This window comes from Melanostigma gelatinosum (assembly GCF_949748355.1).
Source record: "Melanostigma gelatinosum genome assembly, chromosome: 3".
NCBI classification, from domain to species: domain Eukaryota; kingdom Metazoa; phylum Chordata; class Actinopteri; order Perciformes; family Zoarcidae; genus Melanostigma; species Melanostigma gelatinosum.
Window position 1 is genome coordinate 12040308 of NC_136636.1, and position 20787 is coordinate 12061094.

At 38.4% G+C, this 20787-nt stretch overlaps 2 protein-coding genes and 1 long non-coding RNA gene across 3 annotated transcripts; 1 reads left to right on the plus strand and 2 right to left on the minus strand.

The window, feature by feature from the left end:
• Window positions 1–1494: 1494 nt before the first annotated feature.
• cnpy2 (canopy FGF signaling regulator 2) lies at window positions 1495–3615 on the minus strand. The gene is made up of 6 exons (XM_079297297.1): window positions 3562–3615; window positions 3275–3410; window positions 3068–3183; window positions 2608–2805; window positions 2366–2462; window positions 1495–2242 (listed from the first exon to the last, which is right to left on the minus strand). Exons 2-6 carry the CDS (start codon window positions 3372–3374, stop codon window positions 2199–2201), a joined length of 555 nt encoding a protein of 184 aa, XP_079153423.1. The 5' UTR covers window positions 3375–3410; window positions 3562–3615; the 3' UTR covers window positions 1495–2198.
• A 1567-nt stretch (window positions 3616–5182) lies between these two features.
• LOC306775431 (natural resistance-associated macrophage protein 2-like) lies at window positions 5183–20500 on the minus strand. The gene is made up of 18 exons (XM_079265862.1): window positions 20385–20500; window positions 17193–17277; window positions 15641–15780; window positions 15313–15432; window positions 14713–14832; window positions 14373–14479; window positions 14212–14282; window positions 14058–14125; window positions 13785–13940; window positions 13266–13424; window positions 13032–13118; window positions 12126–12245; window positions 11895–12044; window positions 11681–11754; window positions 11152–11305; window positions 10812–10865; window positions 7132–7205; window positions 5183–5241 (listed from the first exon to the last, which is right to left on the minus strand). Exons 2-18 carry the CDS (start codon window positions 17224–17226, stop codon window positions 5238–5240), a joined length of 1692 nt encoding a protein of 563 aa, XP_079121988.1. The 5' UTR covers window positions 17227–17277; window positions 20385–20500; the 3' UTR covers window positions 5183–5237.
• On the plus strand, window positions 5236–12650 carry LOC306775433. Its single transcript, XR_013771877.1, has 3 exons — window positions 5236–6792; window positions 10213–10305; window positions 12116–12650. It is a non-coding gene; the product is annotated as an uncharacterized lncRNA (long non-coding RNA).
• Window positions 20501–20787: the final 287 nt, after the last annotated feature.

Genomic DNA, 20787 nt, shown 5'->3' on the forward strand with positions numbered 1-20787 from the left:
CTGGTGTGGTTATATTTCTGGCAGAAATCAATCCATTATTCTGCATTGTAAGTAAATAAAATAATAGAGTGCATTAACAACATGCCGTGGAAAGTTAATCTCTTGTGGTGATTGTTTTATCTGCGCTTTCCAAGGTCAAGAATGAACTTTCAATCTCAACATTTATGACAACACAAGTCCCGAAGAGAAAAAATGGAAATTTAAAAATGTACGATTTCATGACAACTGGACAAACTCCATCTGTTGAGGAAGACTGTTATACAACTGAACTCTAGCGACTATTTGCATGTTGAGAAGTCTTTTTTTAAACTTCTCTTTTGGAAGCAGTGTTTAAATGTCGTTATGGTCTTCCCACCTACATTTCAGTATTTTAGTTCTTGACAGCAGTCCATTATTCTAAATACAAATATTACGTAATAAAGTATTGGCTACTGTATGTGCCCTCCTCTCAAAGAAATGTGTCCAACAATACATTGAAAACCACCAGAGACAACAAACTGCCGAGTGTATGAAAACATTTGCAAATCACTGAGCAAACCGTTAGTTATTTTTTAGATGAATTTAATGTATAAAAAAGGAAATAGCAGACGAATCGTCCTGTAAGAAAGCAACTTATTTTTTCTCCACACATCAAAAAATAAATTATACCAAAAATACTTTTATTCTACATCAACAGTACAGCATGTGGACTTTCCAACTGAATATGATTATTTAATTCAGACTCAACTATCAGATTGTGGACTACAGCACACTCTAGTGACGTTACACTGGAGTTCAGTCTTACTAGACAAGAAAATTGAATCGTGATGCTCAAAAGTAAAAACTAAAAGCTTTAATCAAATACCATAATTCAATGGGATTGCAGATGTAGTATTTAATGTGTAGAAGAGGAGACATTTGCCTGCTCCCGAAGCTAAAAACTATTTTGTACTTAGATATAAAGCTATTTTCTGCTCTGAAACAGAAGGGAAAAGTAAACCTTTTCAGAAACAATGACTGTTAACATTAACCCAAACATTAACCCAAACATTTCAGCCTATTTACAATCCAAAACTTTGTTAGACAAAAAGGAAAGTCCTTGGGAGTGTTGTAACGGCTATATGCTGCTCAACGCTTCAAAGTTAAGCTTAAATTCATACTTTTAGACAAGGCAGTGGTTGGAAGTTTTCAGAACTTTAGACATTTTCTTCTTTCCTCAAAATATTTTTGACTTTTCTGCAACTTTCAAAAAGAATCCTCAATTGGCAGAAAATGTGTGATAAGTTCATTTTCAGCATCGACACACCCACCTAAGCATCAACATTGTAACTTTTCTGAACTGTAATACATTTCACATCAACAGTAACAATACCACGGGGCTAATAGTGAAAGAGCATCAATGTTTAAACAGTGTGATGTTATTTGGGAAACATTTGTTTAGCAATAAAAGGCACATTTCACCACTAACTCTACTCAAATCATCTTCATGTCTGATGGTCTATAATGTGTATTGTATATATATATATATATATATATATATATATATATATATATATATATATATATATATATATATATATATATATTTATATTTACCCAAAACAAGTTATTCCTGTGATCTTAGACAGTTCAATAAATATTGGTGAGCATTACAAACTTAAACTAGAAATGAAAATATAGTTGAGCATCAAATAACTCTTTCATTGGTGAGCGGGCAGCATGGTTATCCATTCACTATGAATATAAAATATTAATAGCATGAATGGCTTTGAGAGAGACCATCAATTAATTAATATGGATTTAAGGACCACTTCACCAAATGTCAACCTGATCTCTGTGTACTTGTGTCTTAAATTAGAACATTTTCTGTTTTTACACAACTAATCCTGTACGCACTGGGAAGTATGACTTTCATCTTAAGGGCAATGTAAGGCAAGAAAAGGGCTTCTATATGGAACACAGAATATTGAAAAGTATAATAACTTACAGTACCGGTATATAAAAAAGTGACAAGATAGTCAAAAGAGCAGCAGCTAAAACTGGCAAACTGGTCCTTAAATTGTCACAGATCAGAGGAACAAGACTTTTATCTACAGGTGGATTTCCTATTATCTTACATGATAATGTATTACTGCCATGACGTAAACTGGTGATAAAGAGACAACTGAAAACAGTACAGCACCCAACATCTCCGTTTCGGCTGAGAAGAGACGATGACATCAAAGTTCATCGTGGGACACTTTCAGAGCGTGGTCACAGAGGTCTGCAGAGCACACAGAACATGTAAACAATGAATTAAAATACAGTCGCTGGACGGGAACAACATAACAGAAATGTGTAAGAGTGTGTAAGGCTTAAAAATAAATCAGACATGTTTTAAACATACCTGTCCTCTCGCTGCAGAGTTTGTCTTTGATGTTTTCTGTCTCATAAGCGAAGAATTCAATGACTTCATCTTCATGCTGCTCAACAATTGTTTCACACTGCAGAAATAAGTTTTAAAAAAAACTTTTACAAGCGGCGCCATTCACTGATTTAAAAACAATTATAATAACTAACAATAAAAGCAAAGTAGTTCAAACATACGATGGTGCATTTAAGAATCATTTGGTGATATTTTGTACTCACTGCAAATTTTAAACTGCCTGTAACTCGTGAATCCAACGCGGCCTCTGAGAGGTCCATGGCCTCACCTCTCCGAGACTTTATCCTAATGTAGGACTTCCTGGTTGTGGAAGAATCTGCGTGCTCGCCGTAGTCCCCCATCCTCTCACACACAGTCTCCATCAGCTCCAGAAGGTTTCCCTCTGAGCGAGCCAGAGGAATCTGGTGCCATCAGAGGCCATGAACAACTCTGAGTTAGTGAGGATGTGAGGTGTCTCTTACCAAACGGTAATAAGAAACAAAGTGATAACAATTCATTGTTTCACACCATAATATCTGTCACTTGGCAGTTTTACATATACGGAGTTATAGATACAGTTGATAAACCACACGTGCAGCACTACTTCATCGTGGACTATAGTATTGAAGTGGTGCCGTCTACAGTTGGACATATTACTACGTGGCTGTGCTGCTGCACGTTTACCTCTCTAATGGACTGGCTGCCGTCTGGGTTGATCCTGAAGGATCCCGTCTGGATCATTTTCTTTGGGTCTATTTGGGAGATGGCCCATTCCAGCTCATCTACCAGAGCCCTGCACGCTGCAAGGAGCAGAGGGAGAGGACGCTCGTGCGCATTAGGACTTGATTGTGTAACGTTATTCGTGCCCTGGACAGAGAGTGAGACACATACCTCCACATTTGATGTCCTGTCCTTGTCTGGCTGCCTGGCTGAAGCTCAGGAGGAGACACACAACCACACACGGTGCGAGCAGGACGGCCGCTTCCCTCATCTTGCATCGAAACACAGATTCCACCACAACACAGACCTAGTACACATCAACCGGCAAAAGAAACACTCAAGTGACTGTGAGAAGTTATTCGGTGCTCTCAAAATATTATTTATGTTCGACTGGCGTGAACCAGAGAGCGAGATTCACAAAAACACACGCATCTTGTCACCTTTATCATTCTACTTACAAGTTTCTGCCAGTGTCTTCTGAGGGCCACCTTTACGTTTATACACGCTGTTCCATCGCATTCAGTGGAATGTGGTGACGTAGGCAACGGAGCTGCTGCTGGACAAGGATGGAGCTCGCGCTCCAGACAGCGCCCTCACGTGTCCGGGAAGATGCCAACGGGCAACCTCTTCATTTCAGAGACATTTTGCTGGTTTTATTCCGGCTAAAATCAGAGTTATCGACTGAAATTAACCGAAGACGAACATGTGTGCAGGATCATAGGTGCTTTATATTACATGTAATTGGTTTTACACTTTAGGTGACAATTATTTTGTGTAAAAACACTGTAAAAAAAAAAATTGTGTTTAAGCAAACAAATTGACCAAATAGGTGCAAGTGAGTTTTAAAAGGCAGAGACTACTCATGAAGTAATTGTTGGTAGCCCTGCATCATGCTTATTTTGTGCTAGGTGTCTAACATGTGTGCTGTCAAAATGTATTTTATTCGGTGGCAGGATGGATAACCAAATACAGTGCACCATCATTATTAACCACCACTTAAACTAGTAAGAACACATTTAGTCCTTTAGAGGCAATAGCATTATAACATAATACATAACGAAAAAAGTAAAAAAAAGCACATGGTGTTTGGTCTTCTGAAACTATTTTTTTCTACATAGGTAGACATTTTTATAAATAAGACCCGAAATACATCACAGGAAAGAATTGCCATTATCTTTTTCACAAAAACAAGAATTAAAAGAGATTCAGAAACAATAATGATTTATAAAAGTAGTTTTATTTTGTATATTCAACAAGAAACAATTAACAATAAACAAACGTAACAGAGATAGCAGATCATACAAACAGATATAAATGTAAGATATAAATATCATACAAATCAGAAAACCACCCTTTTAGTAGGGCCTCAATACTGTGTCATACTGTTCAATTGAATCAAATAAGACACATTTAATCAAATTTACAGCAGTGCAATGGAAGCAGAAAATGGTCTCTGGCAATCCTAACAGGTGTTTCCATATTCAGACACTTCACAATGCAACACATTATGCAGTAATCAATAAAACATATGGTATAACTGAGGACATTACCATGTTTTACATACATTTCACTGGAAGATTTTATAAAACAGCCAGACTTACATTCTACGACCAAATGCATGTGACCTGCAGTGAGATATGTTCTCAACATCGATCGCTCACTGCTAAGCATTGATTTTCTGCTGTGATCTCATCAATGCTCCCTTCAAATATTTTATAATTATTGACTATATAATCAGCTTTCATGCATTTAATTACACCGTGGCCCATTTCTTTTGTAATCAAGTGCTGGTTCTTTCATTTGTTTGAAAAAGTGTTTGTTGTCGTTTTTTGCAAAAGTGAAATTACTAAAAGGGCTTTTGCACAAATGTATAAAAAAACCCATTAGTCTTCAAGAAAGTATGATGGCAAATGCAGAACACAATGGCTAAAAGAAAACAAATTTGAAAACACATTCGACTTTTAAGCCTCTTTATACCTCAACCCTACCACACAGATTCTTTTATACTTTCGTGCACTACAGTTGAGTACAACAATGTGACATTCTTGTATTGGTTTGTAATCGTTTTTTGACTGGATAGCGCGCTAGAGATCCAAGAAATGAGGCACAACGGTGAACACAGGAGGCACTGCGGTCATCTGCACAGTAATTGTAACATACAAGTGCAGTTCAGTGTTTGGTCAAGGAAAAGGTTTGGTTTATTTATCAGCCCAAACTGCCAGTGCACAATCGTAACTCTATAGTGTTTTTATGTTGGATTCTATTGTTGTTTGACGTTGTTATTATTATATATCATTTTCTGTCTGTTTCGATTGTCTTTCCTGTACTCTTTTTTTAACTTATTATTATTACTACTTATCTTAATTCTCTAAACTGTTTTTGAAAGGTGGTAAGTTAGTAAAGTACACACGAAGACGTGCAAGAATCAGACTGTCACAATTAGAGGCATTTTCATAGTAGCACTCTATTGCTAAGCTAACACTTGTCTCCCATATTTGAAACAGTCGTGTTCATCTTCTCTAGTTACAAACTCCCATGAAACTCCTGGTACACCAGAGTGAAGTAACAAAAAGCATCTTGTTGGGACACGAGGAGCCCTGAGATACAATGAACGCGACCAATGCTGCGACTCATGATGCAACACATCCATTCCCATATTTAGCATTTACGGTAGCTCACATATTTGCACCACAGTGCCAACTTTTTCTTCCATATTCAGAAAATAAGTGCCATATTTTTCTGTAATGTTATGCACACATCACACCCACCCGCAAATTAGGCTTCATGAAAAAAAGGCTGCCGATATATGTCCCCCAAAAGCTTAATAAAACATTTTAAACCAGACATCCACTAAAGAATTTATTAAACTACATATAAATTAAAAAAAATTAAACAAACTGAGAAAAACATTGAGGAGACGAAATAAAAAAACAAAACTATAGATAATTATTCGATTCTAACGGATAAATAAGTTGCGACTGCCTCCAACAGGTGAGTGTTCTGCCACAGTGTCTCTTTGAGATACTACCACCAAGTAGTCCTACACATGGCGACTTAATTCAATATTTTTTCACGACTGGCTCTTAAAAGATTTGGAAACACAAAGCATGTACAGACCTCATCTCCAAGAACGGAACATTTCTAGCATCTTATAGATAACTGTGCATGAAATGACATAAAACTGTCATTCTCTTTGATATAGAATAATACACAGGAAAAAGTGTGACTAATCACATATAAATATGTTCTTTAATTCTCCAGTGTTGAATTCATATTCAATATATCTATCATAACAATCTAGATGATTTCTTTTTTGAATTACTTCATTTTATCTGAATATTAGATAGAATACAACTGTTCAGTCCCCAATAAATGCAAAAGAAATAACATGCCGCAGCTTTGGTGTTTTTTTTATGGATAAAACATACAGCATTCACATCAGACTTTTTTCTTGTTCTCCCTGTGAGGATGTGTGACAATGGAAAAATCGGATTGATTTTTCATTTTCATTATTTTTAGAGCATGTCGACGAAACCAAAAAGAAGTGGAAGAACTAACAATAAAGGAAAGTTGCTGGCTGGAGCCCATATTTTGCATATCTGTCCACGGCCTCTTTAGTAAAGTAACGGCTGGAAACCGACAACTGTGTTTCTGAGATCAAGACCCTGGCATCTCAATCACGTGGAATAGTAAGTCAATTGTTGTGCAATTTCGGAATAGAAACCTTAAGGTGTGATTGTTTTGCCAATAACTTCATGTAGTTCACTCCGTTTCAGTCACCTAATTATTTTAGACATATTAAACCATTACTTGCGTGAACATTATTTAGCTTACAGGTTGCTGAGACATTTGCGATGGAAAGCATCCATCACTGGATTACACGTCTGTGTGTGTGTGTGTGTACCGCACTGTGTACTGAAAGGACACTTTAAAAAAACGTGTTAGGCACAGAGAGGTGAAGACAAACACATACTGGCCGAGCTTCAGTGGTCATCGGTTCAACGTTCGATCACAATGTCTCATCCTACCTCTCAACCAGAGTATCAGTATCAGTGTCCATGTCAGTCAGCAAGTACATGTCTGTGTGCCGTGATAGCTGCATCTGAAAGAGAGAAGAAATGGAGGTCAGTGAGGAGAGAGGTGCACACAAATGGTTAATCCAACACATGAATCAGCTAAACATTATTTTACCTTCATGAGGACAAAAAGACAATTTTTCATATGAATTTGCCATGATTTGTATTGTTATGTAATTAAGAAAATACTCCCCCATTCTGCTTACATGAAGAAAACACACACGGTTTATAATGACCTGTAAAAAGCGTCTGTGTTACTGCAGCTCTCTTTATATTACTCTACATATACACAAGCTTTATTCTTTTTTCCAACGAATATAAACCTAGAGAGTGCAGATACACAGAATAACAAGTAGTTTCCTGTTTTGCAATTTAAAATAAATATGTAAAATTAAATATATAATAATAAGAAAACATCACAATCAATGCTGTGTTTTGATCAGTGGTAAAGAGGAGGCAACCAGGTGACAATTTGATTGATTCTTTTAGAATTACAGAAGGGGCTCACCTTGGGTCAAAGTGATACTCTTCCAAAATCAACTTTCCTCATTTAATCCTGGAAAGTCCTGCAAAAGAGCATTTCTATTGCCTGCCAAAATGTTCTACAACAAAAGGATTTGGCCCTTTGACCCTTTAATTATTACTATATACTTAGCAGGTTGTACAATAAGGCAAGTTATCAAGTTTGGTACTTTATTTACTACATTAACATCTTATCATGAAACTGCCTCAAAACAGTGACTGTATTTTAAAACTGTTATGAGAAAACCTCCAGCCTCAGATCATTTCTTTAATTCCCTTGTTTTTTTTTTTCAAATACAAGGTTTGACTACCTCATAATATACTAAACATTATTAATATTATATGAGTCAGACTGTTAGTTTTTTCAGTTAAAACAGATAACTCATGAATCGTTAGACATTCAGACAGAAGACGCCAACAAATGTCCATATATCCATTATTTCCTGTTTATTTTGAACACATGGGATACTTTATCCAGTAGAAAGGACAGACGCTTATTCATTCAATCCCAAAGAGCAGCAATGAGCGATAACTTCAGTAAACACATCAACGTTTTCTCTGCGACAGTTCAAATGTGCGTGTGCCATGCTCGTCTTTAGTCAGTGAGGTATTGATACGACACTGTATGAAGTAACAGTCGCCTGAAAACCACGAGAGAAACTTCATGAAAGCTTTTGAGAACTCTGAACCAGAGAGCTGCCTCTGATCCACCACACTAAAGGTGAACTTCTAATACCATAACCTGAGATCTTTCCTGTGATCTCTGAATTACTTTATTAAATGAGTCTACTGTATTAACCTTTATTTTGACCTGCAAGCAGGTCTGCAGTCCAGGGGACTTGTGTGAAAAATCTGCAGTGTATATTAACAGTCATTTTATTGTCAGTAGAAAGAAACAGACATACATTTAAAAAATAAACCGACTGTGTTGAGAAGGGAGATCAAACAAACACTTCTGAAGTCAAACGGAACAAAACTTTTTCAGTCACATCAGGAGGTCTTCAATGAATCAGTGCAGAGAGCCGTGCACACTGTAGCTTCATCAACAGATGCACCAGAAGTAGCAAAAACTATTTCCGATACATAGATGAATCTGTGCGGCCTTTATTTTATTCTGAGCGATGGCGTTTTTGATGTGTAATTCACAAAATGACTGGTTTCGATGGCCTAAAGATAGATTCCAGACTGTAAAACCCTCCGAGACAAACTCAGGATTTTGGGCTCCATAAGTAATCTTGTCCTTGTTTTGACTTTTTTTTTTCTACTTCTGTTTCCAGTTCTCCTTTAAACACAGCTTTGTCATGACAATAAACAACAATTATGACTACAAAAGTATTTTCAAGCTACCACATAAGTAGTTCCTTTCCTTCTCTGCAAAGCAGTTTAAATAAGTCACAACGTTATCGTTCAGAAATGATAAACTATGTATTGCAATGTGACATATTTATACTACAACATTTATCTATGAAACTTTACCCACAGGCAAACAATACTGAATAAAATGTGGAGTAGAGGTTTATCACGGTTTCACTAAAGGAAATAAAAACAAACAAATCAACACTTCTACGGATTATACTTTGCACACGGCTACAAACGTAACTTCAGTCACACTCACAATATTTCACTAATAAGCTCACTTCAGTATGTTGATGAACCCGAGTCGCTGGCATCCTGATTATTTAGGCACTAAAAGAGGACGAGGCCGCAGTCATATTAAGCTTCACTTGCTTAAATGAAGTCTGTTAGCTAGTGTCAACGAATATTTCCAGGTCAAAGTGCAAATTAATTTCATGAACCAGCTGGGTTTTGATCACATTAACGCAGATACGGAAGTCTGGACTTTGGCAGAACAAAGAGAGGACTGGGACATGACGAATACAGCACATGCATAATGTGTGCACAACACTGAAACTTGCCACTTTAGCTTCTTTGAAATGTTAGACAGCAATCAGTTTACAACAACACCAAAAGGTAGTTTTCCACAGAGTTAGGGCTGGATATCATTTGGTGATTTTTCATACAGATAGTAGGATTAACAGGACTTTCTCGTGAATTACGTGACAATTGTATTCTGTTAAAAATATGAATGGATAATTGACTTGTTAGACGCAAAACTCCGGTGATTAAAACTACTACAGAGGCGGTACACTGAAATTAGTTAGTATGAGGGTGTTGAGGTAGACTGAGGGGAGATCATAACAGAATGAGCATCGTCTCCTTCCAGCAGGACACGGGGATGTTATCAAGGTGAGAGGGCTCACAGAGAGCAGAGTGCTCGATGCTGCTAGCATTAGTGTGTGTCTCAGGGAACGCCGGAAAGAATCAGAAAGAAAAAGATTAAAAAAACTACTACTTTAGGTAGATACTTAGGTCAGCTGCATGATAACAATAACAGTAAATAACAATATGAAAGAAATCAAACAGTTAAAATGAGAATAGAGCTCAACAGCACAGAAGAAATGTGGAGTCTTTTATATCTTTCTGTGCTGCTGTGCTTCTTCCCCACTCAAGCTCACGTGAACCAACCTGTGGACTTGTTGGATTACGTCTAACATCAAGAACTTTTGACTGATGTCCTCCATCGTCCTCCTCGTGACGACCAAAGTATGTTCATTCAGTGTTTTTACAAAGAGGCGGTGACAATACAAGGTGAACTGCTAGTTTTTCTAGTTCAGCCGATTTTCTATAAAAATTGTGGAAAATCTTTTTTAGAGATACAGATCATTGTTGTATATAAACCACTTGTTTCACAGTATGTCACTTTCTAAGCAGAGGTGGATATAGTTGTTCCACAATTATTGATTTGCCAATTATTTGTATTTGCTCAGAAGTCTTTTCAAGCATCCAACAATGGCCTTGAATTCTCTTTGCTGGTGTACCATCAGTTTGGTTTATTGGGTACCTAGATATAGCACCAAATTCTGATACCCAGCCCTACACAACATAAACATGTGACATCAGCAGAAAAAGGTGCTTTCATCATCCTACATTATCTAGAAAAGTATTGGTTGTGTACAGGGCTCAGAGTCTCCAAGAGGAATGCTGGTGGTTCAGCTCTAGGAGTCGTACTCAGACGGCTCCTCTATGAACACAGCAGGTCGATTGCTTACCCTGCTGCCAAAGTCCAGCCACGAAACCCCCAAAGAAACCAAACAGTGCCACGCCTGTGAACGACAGAGGACAGAGAAGTCAGGACACAGCCAGGTTTGTGCACACTTTCAGTGGTTAGTGTACTATAAATATAAATACATATTTTGTGCAGCAAGATCAATACAGCCATAGACAGCCTGAAGTTACTTAAGATTAATCTAAACTTAGGAACCAGTTTATGGTACCAGTACTATAGTTTGTCAAATATTCATTGTCTGCATTAAAACGGTTAAAAATGTCAAATTACTAAAGCAAAAAAGTGTCTGAGATAATGAGTGAATGTAAAGTAATCTGACTCACCAGGTAGCCTACAAAGCACAGATATGCTATGGAGAGCAGCGCAGAGAGAACGTAGAGCGGCACGCTGTTCAGCGCCGTCACGTAAACCACCACAAAGTACATGTTGATTGCACAAACCACCAGGATAACGACGCCTCCGGAAATCTTCCACACCCTAAAGAAACAGGCAGTATATTTAATACAAATTCAAATGTACAGTGTCCTGGAAATACTTTATTCTAACAGTAAAACGACTGAGTAAATTCTGTCCACAAACAACTTTGGATAGTGTTCTCATAAACAGCAAAATGATTGGCCCATATGTCAGAAAAAGGAGGAACATTCGGTCAACATCAGTTAAAAAAATGAGCTTGAGCAAACAAGTTGCATTTTATTCGTCAATGAATAACTAAACGCAGACTTCCACCACAACAAATACACCAGCTGGCTGTCAAACTGACAGAGATCACGTCTTTGATTCTAAGACACAGCCTGAACATACAGAGTCATGAATTAATGATGAAAATAAAAACGTATAGATTTCACTCACATTCCGTTTGCAAAGTCGTTCATTATGGATGTCAGACTGGTGAAGGTCAGAATCGGGATCAAAGCAAATGGAAGCTGTTGAACAGAAAGAAAAGGCACAGTGAATGTTTCTACAGTAGTATGCGCTACACAATGGGACCGAGTAAGAGTTGAATGTTAAAGGTTGTTTTTGACTGAATGAATAGGGAGGGCTTTCTGAAGGATTTGCTCCTGACCTGCATGCTTTGAAGCACGTTGAGGAAGTCGTTCATCCCAGTCAGATGCTCAACGTCCTGAAAAATGGCGACCAGCAGTGTAGGTGTGATGGCGATGGAGCGGGTCAGCAGCACACGTGCAAAACGAGACCATCGAAGGTCCAGAAAGCCCTTTGCAAATACAAAAACATGAGCATACACACTTTTTTTTTTTAACCCATGTCCTGCTATATAACCAACAGGCACTCTTACCTCCATGACAAACTGCCCAGAGTAAGTGCCTGTCATGGTGGAACTCTGTCCAGCTGCCAGGATCCCGATCGCCCAGATGTAGAGGGCTGCAGGGCCAAAGAAACAGCCCAGGACCACTCCCTGAACACACAGACAAACCCACAGAGAAAGAAAGGGACAATCACACGTCCATCATCACTGACAAGAGACGGAGACTCTGCTCTTCGTGTTACATATTGCATCATTATCATTCTAACGATTTTTGAGCATGTCATAACAGAACACGGAGTGGTGTAACTAATACTATCGCCGACAACTGCCTTCCCTTTAGGTGACGCACCTCCAGTGTCTTGATATTGTGTAAGTTAGGTTAACAGAGGCAAAGCGTAACAAGATATAATCATTAATACTATTAGCTGCACCTGTTTGCTGTGACAACGCTCATCTGTGCTGTGTCCCAAATTAATACAATACAATATGTGTACTACACTAATTGTCAATTGTAGTGTGTACTAACAAGCAACAAAAACAAAACACTAAACAGATTCGTATACAACATTACAGTATTATTAGTCATAGAAAGGTCTACAAGTAAATGCACTGTGTCCCTTTTCTGTGTCCCTATTATATAAATAGTATAGAATTTGTACTATATACTAAAATAAATGGGCTGTGTCGTAATTTGGATACTTCAGTTTGTACACTTTCATGTAGTACACTGTGTCCTCTATGTACTTACTTGCGGGTACTCATAATGCAGGGTCAGTGTAATCGCACTCATGCACTCAAAATAACAAGTATAGGTACGGAAGAGCGCAAATTGAGACACCGCAATGATGTTTTTCGACGAACAGGAAGTGATGTAACATGTCCTCTAACATCACTACAGCTGTGATTCATTGTAGTTGTGGTGATGACCAAACGTACCCCTTTGTAGATGTCCACCTGCAGTGTGTCGTTGTTGAGAGGGAAGAGATCGGCGTGAGGGCTGCCGGTTGCATTGCACTGACTATGCTGCAACCAGGAACACAAACACACGTTAAGCCACAACTTGAGGCTCTGGACGCTTTGTGTCAACAGTACGAATCAGAAAACAATCATTACACATGTGTTTCAGCATCAGCAGTAAAGAGAGAAGGATTCTTAATACTGAACACCAACCATTTCAATATTGGTTTTGTTGAAGAAGGCCTGAGCAAAGATCGCTACGACAAAGACGTTGATGAGAAAGGAGATGAAGAGAGCAACAGTTGACTCGATGAAGTAGTACTTGTTGGCTTCCTTTACTTCATTCTTATTTTTGCGATCGATGTCCCGAGACTGGTAGATAAGGAAATAAACAGAATATCACTCAACTTTCATCAAACAACAAAAATGTGCATTAAGAATGTTTTAAAATGGCATTGATACTGCTGAGCTTATGGTATAATTTATACTGCGTGTCAAACAATATGATACAAGCTTTCTAACTTCTATAAGAAATATTCATGAGACAGCTTATCGGTTTATCAAAACTAAAAAAAAAAAAATGTTCGGCTGGCCAATGTAAACTCTACAATCTAAAAATCTTTTTGGGATTGTGGCAAGTTATAACTATGTTGTAACAACTCTTCACTCACTCAAATTACTTCTAACTAGACAAATTTACATTTCTCTGGATAAAACAAATATTCCTCTAACCTTGACCAGCGCTGAGTGCAGGTAGATGTTGTGGGGCATGATGACCGCTCCCACGATTCCCACTGCCTGCTCCAGCTGCACAGGCCCACAGTCGGCACAGTAAGGTACGAACATCCCCTTCAGCAGCTCCGCTTGGTTTGGCTTCACCATCACATACTACAGACAAACCACAGTCAAACATGTCATGGTGCCATGAACGTTGTGGCAAAAACCCTATTTTTTGTCAAGAAATACTTATTATTAATTATATTGGAAACTGTGAGGGAGTATTACCTCGTAACCAAAGCTCAGAGCCATTACGGTGATGAGAAAGCCAAAGAAAGCTTCAAGTTTCCTCAGGCCTGCGAGGAGATGAAAACTGTATCAACACCGGGATGCACAGCGTTCTTAAACATTGATTGACAAGTAAAAGATGGTGGATCCATACCGTATTTGTCGAGAAAGAGGAACACAAATGTGTCTGTGATGGTGATGAGGACTCCTGCCCAAAGTGGAATCCTGAAGGAGAAAGAGAGGAACTACAGTAACTCCTCACATCTCTTTAAATGTTTGCAGTCACTGTTCATGGACAAGCGGTGAAGACGGTACCTGCCCACAGAGAGAAGGTTGAGTGCTATGGCACAGCCAATGACCTCCTGCATGTCTGAGCCAATGATTGCCAGCTCAACCATCAGCCACAGGATGTACCGAGGAACCTGAAAAAGAAAAAGATTGAAGACACTATCAGAGAGTAGCCGAGCAGAGTTCATTCGTCTCTTTAGAAACTGAAACTTTAATGAATCCGATATATCCTACGTGGCTTCTCATCATTTGAAAAAATGTAGGAATATGAAAATCAAATGGGCTGTTATTGACATTCTTGTCTTACATATACAGTGCCATGCATAAAGAAAGAAGAAAAGGGAAGTTGAGATACGTGAACGCTCACAGTTGGATATTGGCGATTGCAGACTTCAGCCAGGTGCATCCCAGTGACGACCCCGAGACGAGCGGCTAACCTCTGCAGCAGCAGCCCAATGATGGTGGCTCCGAGCAGAATCCATAGGAGCTGAGACAGAGAGATACACATCAGTACAATACGGGAGCTTTACTTCAGCAGATACAATTAAAGTAGCTGCACTGCATACATTTTGGTCTCCGTTATGCTCTAAAGCTGACATTTAAAACTGGTAATTCTTTTTAATGATACAATGAATATATTTATGATGCTTAGAGAAATATACAGCAGCTCATTATGTGTCACTGCAAGGTGCATTGAGCAAGACACAGACAACACGATACAACCAAAGGGCTTTTTTTACCATCAAAATAAGAAGAGACACTTTTAGGAAAAACTGGAGAAGATATATATCGGTGTGAAGAGAGCAACAAAAAGCTGTGAAATCACTGCTTCAAATATGGAATAGAAAAAGCTCAAAAAGACACCAACAAAGATGGTACTGTGCAATGGTTCATGTTTTGTTCTTAATCAACAGCCATTACCAAGCAAAGTAAAGATGTTTTGTTTGGATGTAGTGTTATATTTCACCTTAAAGCCAGCTTTAGCTCCAGACTGCAGGTCAGACTCGATGTTTCCTGGATCCAAGTAAGCAATGCTCATCAAAAAACCTGGTCCAGTGAACGCCCAGAGTTTACGAAAACTGAACACCTGAATAGACAAACAGCATGATTCATTTGATTAATATGGAACTAAATAAAATGTGTTTTGCTTCCCAAAATCTAACAAACTGTAATGGCTCAAATGTAGTATACTACATCATTAAAATGGATAATCACAGCTACATGTATATGATTACATATGAACCGACATTTCAACTCCACTTATCTTCTATGAAACAGCGGCTGTGAGACAGTACCTGGCTGACATTGTCAGGAATGGCCACCTTGTCTTCAAAGTATGTGGAGAAAGGTTCGTCCTGGGCCACCGGGGAGGCAGGAGGTGAGATGGAGCTGTACTGGTTTGACTGGACTCCATTCTCCGGAGGAGAGTCCTCCTCTAACAAAACCACAGAGAGGACAGATTCAAATGAGTCGTGAGAGAAGAGGAAGAGGAAGAAGTTATGCTGCGCTGGAACACTAACACGTCATCCCATCAGTTGCCAAATGCCGATACAGTCTCTCAGCAACTCTGATGCCATTATTACAAATCTGATTAGTTATATAAATATATAATATATATAAATTCATGAATAAAAAATAATTTCCAGACCTCTGCTGTGCTTTAAGACTTTTGCAACATTTGTTTCACTTGATGCTTTTCTACAAATCCTCAACCAAACACTCACACACTTTTCTTCCGACACCGTTAATATTTACTTATCAACAAAGCGTAAGTTGGATCTGACAAAACAAGATTCTTCTCATGTTTGAACAGAGATACAGCAGATAGGCAAAGACTATCAACAACTCTGCCATTCAAAAATAAACCAAACCAGACATTTCAAGCTTTATTCATGAATTTACAAAGCACAAATCAAAGCTTTATGAATTATTTACGTTGGGAAATGTTTAAACCGGTCTCTCAGACTTGTCTGTACGGGAGCTTTCGTGAATACACTTAGAGATTAAGCAGTTTGTGGCAGTTTAATGACCAGAAGCAACCTTGGTGAAAACCTCACTGCTAAAAGGAATTCAACCTCAGTTTCAAGACGGTTACATAAGTGATTCGGTTTAAGACATGTGTGCACTCAGTAGTACAGTAATAACCTGCAATTAGGTCCACTTTACTAAAGAAACATGTTTTATGAGAACACAAATGAAAGGAAATACAAAAGATCATCAACATATCTGATCAATGATACCAGTAAACAATGTGTACTACTCACTGAGTTTAGAGTTTTCTTTCCCTTCCTTCATTTCCAACTCACTGCTGGTCCCAAAGTCCACTGTTCCCTAACAGTGACTCTGCTTTTATGTGACTCAGCCTTAATCAACCCTGTTTGTGTCATTAGATGTCACAACGACATTCTGGCATCGCGTTTCTAACCCTAACCCGCACATAGAGAGGAGCAAAAAACGCACACCTAGACACAAACTGGTGCTCAGGGGGGGGGGGTTGTTGCAGAGTTGTGACTTTTACCCTTTAGTGATAAAGTTCACAAAAGAAGCAATGAGAATTAATAGCACTTAGATTCTCAAATAATTCCAGGGAATAAAGACAATAAATCTTCCTTTTTGGAAATGTGTAGTCAGAGTAGGAATTTTCCAACGTTAAACCACGGCGCTGTGGTTACATTTCAGAGAAAATGTACGTTTAATATTGTTTTACAACTGCTCAGTCAGCATGCACACTGACACAGGATAATGTATAACAGCCTGAACCAAAAGCCAAGAGTGTTTTAACATTGGAGAACATGGCAGGTGTGTCTGTAATGCGATGATCATGTTTCTGTTATCTTAAGCAGTTACCTTCGAGGAGGTCTCCTTCTTGCTCGGCCTTCATCAGAGAAGGCTGAGGGATCCCTGGGAACTTGAGGGATGAATTTCAGCCTCCCTGGAATAAGACAACAGTTACACGATATGAATTTAGCATGAAAGACGTGAATGTTGAGGGTAAAACAGTAATTATCTGGAAAGTGACGCTTTGCTTTCTGAAACAAACACGCATTTAGCTAAAAAAGACAATAAGCAACTTAAACACGAGACACGAGTCATGACTGTGCGAGATTTTGTCGTCCTTTCCCCTAAAAACAACATTAAAATTCACGAGTCATGAAAATGTGAAAATGACTAAGCAACATTAACAGCGTGTGAAAGGTCAGTAAATGAACGAGAACCTTGAACAAGAAACCTCGAGTCTTTGGCGACGGAGTTTCACTTCTACCACATACATCCTTCCTCTCACACTCAGCTTCAGAACATTAGTACTTCTTGAATTTACCACCCAAAAGATGAAATGGATTCCAGCTGGAGAACTGTACTTTATAACACCGTGTTCTGTGGGAGAGAGCGTAGCCTGTCAGAGAGCACATGACTAAGGATCATATGAGGCAAAGGACAAGCTGAGGCCGCAGACAGAGCAGCTTTCCCAACAGTCAAAGTTTCCTTCAGAGTGTCACTTCCTTTAGTGCGCAACTGAACATTGTGCTTTGAATAATTTACATAATCAAAGTGATAAGGTCCAACAATTGATTACAATTTCAGCAATATCAGTTATTAACAAAATGTGAGTTGTTTCTTGTACAATATACCCCAAAATATCATTTAAAAATGATCCTTTTTTTCCCACAAGGCAGGAATATACGGATTTTAAAAAGAGAAAAAAGTTAATATATTGATCTGTACGACTCTACTAAACCAAAAAAGTATATATTTTCACATCTCATGAAACTTTCTGCGCTCCATCTTTAAGGTTTAGACGGAAATATTTTGATTCCGGGTAAGTCAGTGTGTTAATTTTGTCATAGCTAAACGACTTGTGTTGAAATGCTTCTTATTTAGAGGCAGCTTGCTCAATATAAAATATTTTACAAACATTTTGTTCAAATTTTGGTACCCTGTTTTAAAATGCAATACTCCACAAATATATATATATTTTTAATTTAACAGTAACCTTTAAGCATGTCAGGGGGGACCTTATGAAATTGTCTTGGGGGCCGGATAAAGCCTGTTAGATATTACTTGTCCGCAGGACACTTCAGTATTCTGCATCTCTTAAGACAGATGGCTTATTTGTCATGTGTGCTCATGTGGCTGCAGTCAGCCATCACAGTTAGTTAGTGAACACACTAGAAAGAGTACAAAATGAGTTTTTAAATACTGCACTATTGTGTTCACGAATAGCAGCTCATAAAGACACGATGTGCTCATGATGTGACAATAACAAACCAGCTATCATCCTAAACTAGAACAAATTGTCCTGCAGCTAAATACCGCTGAGATTTTAGCAGGCACACATGATGATGGAGGGTCCTTCTGGTTCATCAGTTTGCTCTTATCATTTTTCTCAAACTTAATCAAGTCCAGACAACTGTCCTTAATCTCCAAACAACCTTGTGTCTCACATACCACCATAAAGTAAATTACAGTCCCTGTAAACACACCCCTCTAACAACAGTTTATTCAGTCAGCCTTGACACTGTTGCAGGTTTGCCTGATGAATCTCCGATCCAAAACAAACAGAACTGTTTATTAAGACTACAAAAGGGATTTCCACCACCACCACCACCTCACTAGTATGAACACCAATATAAATGTTCCTTGGCTTTATTTATTTATATTCCACTATTGTGCTTATCTATGCTACTTGTGACATACTGGTATCGTACTGGACTGGACTCAGTCCAGGCCTTGATTTTGTAACTGTCTTTTAATGTGTCCGCACTAATCTTGTAAAACTCCATGGGCAACCCTGTGCATGTGGTGATAAAAGAGATTTAGACAAAGTTTTTCAGCAGCTAAGAGTTTGGTAAAACTCTTATTGAATGACAGCACCAGCACCATGAAGTTCAGGCATAAAAACATATGTCATCAACTGCATGATTCCTTTTGACTTTACCAAATGTTGTAAAGTTGGATTGGCCAATGATGAAGTCCTCGTAAAAAAACGACTTGATTTCGTCATCCATTCATCTGACTTCCCCCAAAAGGCCAGGGCCTCATGGAACATCAAAGGGGCCTAATCGGCACAGAACAGCTTTAATAATCACTAAATCTACGACAACTCCCAAACTGGCACATGATCTCTAATGTTACACCCCTCCAATTATGGCCATTTGCAGGCTTAAATACTCAACACTGTAACATTAAAGTAAAACTCAAAGAAAACTGATTTCATGAGAGCTATTTTGTTTAAAACTGACTTTACAGTCAGACAGTCAACCTAAGGCAGATTCAAGGTATGTGAGAGGTGGTTATAAACACATTGTGTAAAACACAATTATGAATGTAAACACTGTACAGTCTTTCAAGGTCCAGTAATTATTACTGTAAAGAAAATCGTATCCTATAATTAAACCAACCTGTAATTTCAGGAATACCGTAGTACACTGTAGTTTTTAATGGTGAATCTGAACAACTGTAATGATGACGATGATGATGAAATCACCTTTGCTAATATATCAAATGATAACGTCATCGATATTCAGGGTGATGCTCTGATTTCCAGCTTTGACACGTGAAACAAAAACGTTGTTGTTTGCTGCTCACGATGACTGAAATGAATCACAGAATAAATTCAGTTTGAGGCTGGATTTTGTTTTGCCTTTAAGAGCAACACACCGGTGTAAATGACCAGAATGCAGTTTGACAGAAGTCAATGCTGAAACAGTGTCAATGAATTTAACTTGGTAACGTTAGTTAGGAGTTAATTACCACAACTGGGTACGTTTGACCTCTCGTCCTGATAGCTAACGTTACATGGTGATGTGAGTTCAACTAACTCGCTTACAAATAAGCATGCCCGCTAGTCAACCCTGTAGCTGAACCAGAGCAGCCTCCATCACCAAACAACCCGACGATAGAAACCCGGCTGCACAAACACCTACTCAGACGATCTAACGTTAACTATTAGTGGGATCAAGCTAACACGTTTCCATGGTATGTTAGTTAGCTGTCTGGTTGGATCAGCTAACCCTTATCAAAGTATGAAAACGCCCTTACCTGGATATACTTTATGGGAGGGTTGTGTTTTGACGATTAAATCTGCTTTTAAACTGACACCATGTGTGTAAATTTGAAGCTAAATCCTGGCAAAGTCGTATCTTTCCATGTCAACTGTAAGTTCAAGAAAACTCAATGCGCATGTGCACTATTACAACGGCTCTGATTGGTCAATGAGTTTTTATCGGGCAAGATTTTGCCCTACGTTTGTACTGCCAGGTGCTACTGACGGTCTTTCTCTCAAAGTCAGTGAACAATACAACTTGTATTATTTCAAATTAAACAGCGTAGGCCTACTTAGATAGCGGTACTTTACACCACTGGCTCTAACCATATACTTTATTTAATTATTGTTGCCATGACCACAACTTGTCCGTTGGAGCACAGGTCCATATTTTTATGA

What these genes read in the sequence shown, in the direction of transcription:
- cnpy2 (XM_079297297.1), bottom strand. Translation starts at nt 3,374, where the DNA reads ATGAGGGAAGCGGCCGTCCTGCTCGCACCGTGTGTGGTTGTGTGTCTC. An exon ending in CAGGCAGTTTAAAATTTGCA is followed by an intron (nt 2,463 to 2,607) that starts GTGAGTACAAAA and finishes TTATTTCTGCAG; the next exon opens with TGTGAAACAATTGTTGAGCA. An exon ending in ACTCTGCAGCGAGAGGACAG is followed by an intron (nt 2,243 to 2,365) that starts GTATGTTTAAAA and finishes TGTGCTCTGCAG; the next exon opens with ACCTCTGTGACCACGCTCTG.
- LOC306775431 (XM_079265862.1), bottom strand. Translation starts at nt 17,226, where the DNA reads ATGAAGGCCGAGCAAGAAGGAGACCTCCTCGAAG. An exon ending in TTCCTGACAATGTCAGCCAG is followed by an intron (nt 15,433 to 15,640) that starts GTACTGTCTCAC and finishes TTGTCTATTCAG; the next exon opens with GTGTTCAGTTTTCGTAAACT. An exon ending in TGCACTCAGCGCTGGTCAAG is followed by an intron (nt 13,425 to 13,784) that starts GTTAGAGGAATA and finishes CTTATCTACCAG; the next exon opens with TCTCGGGACATCGATCGCAA.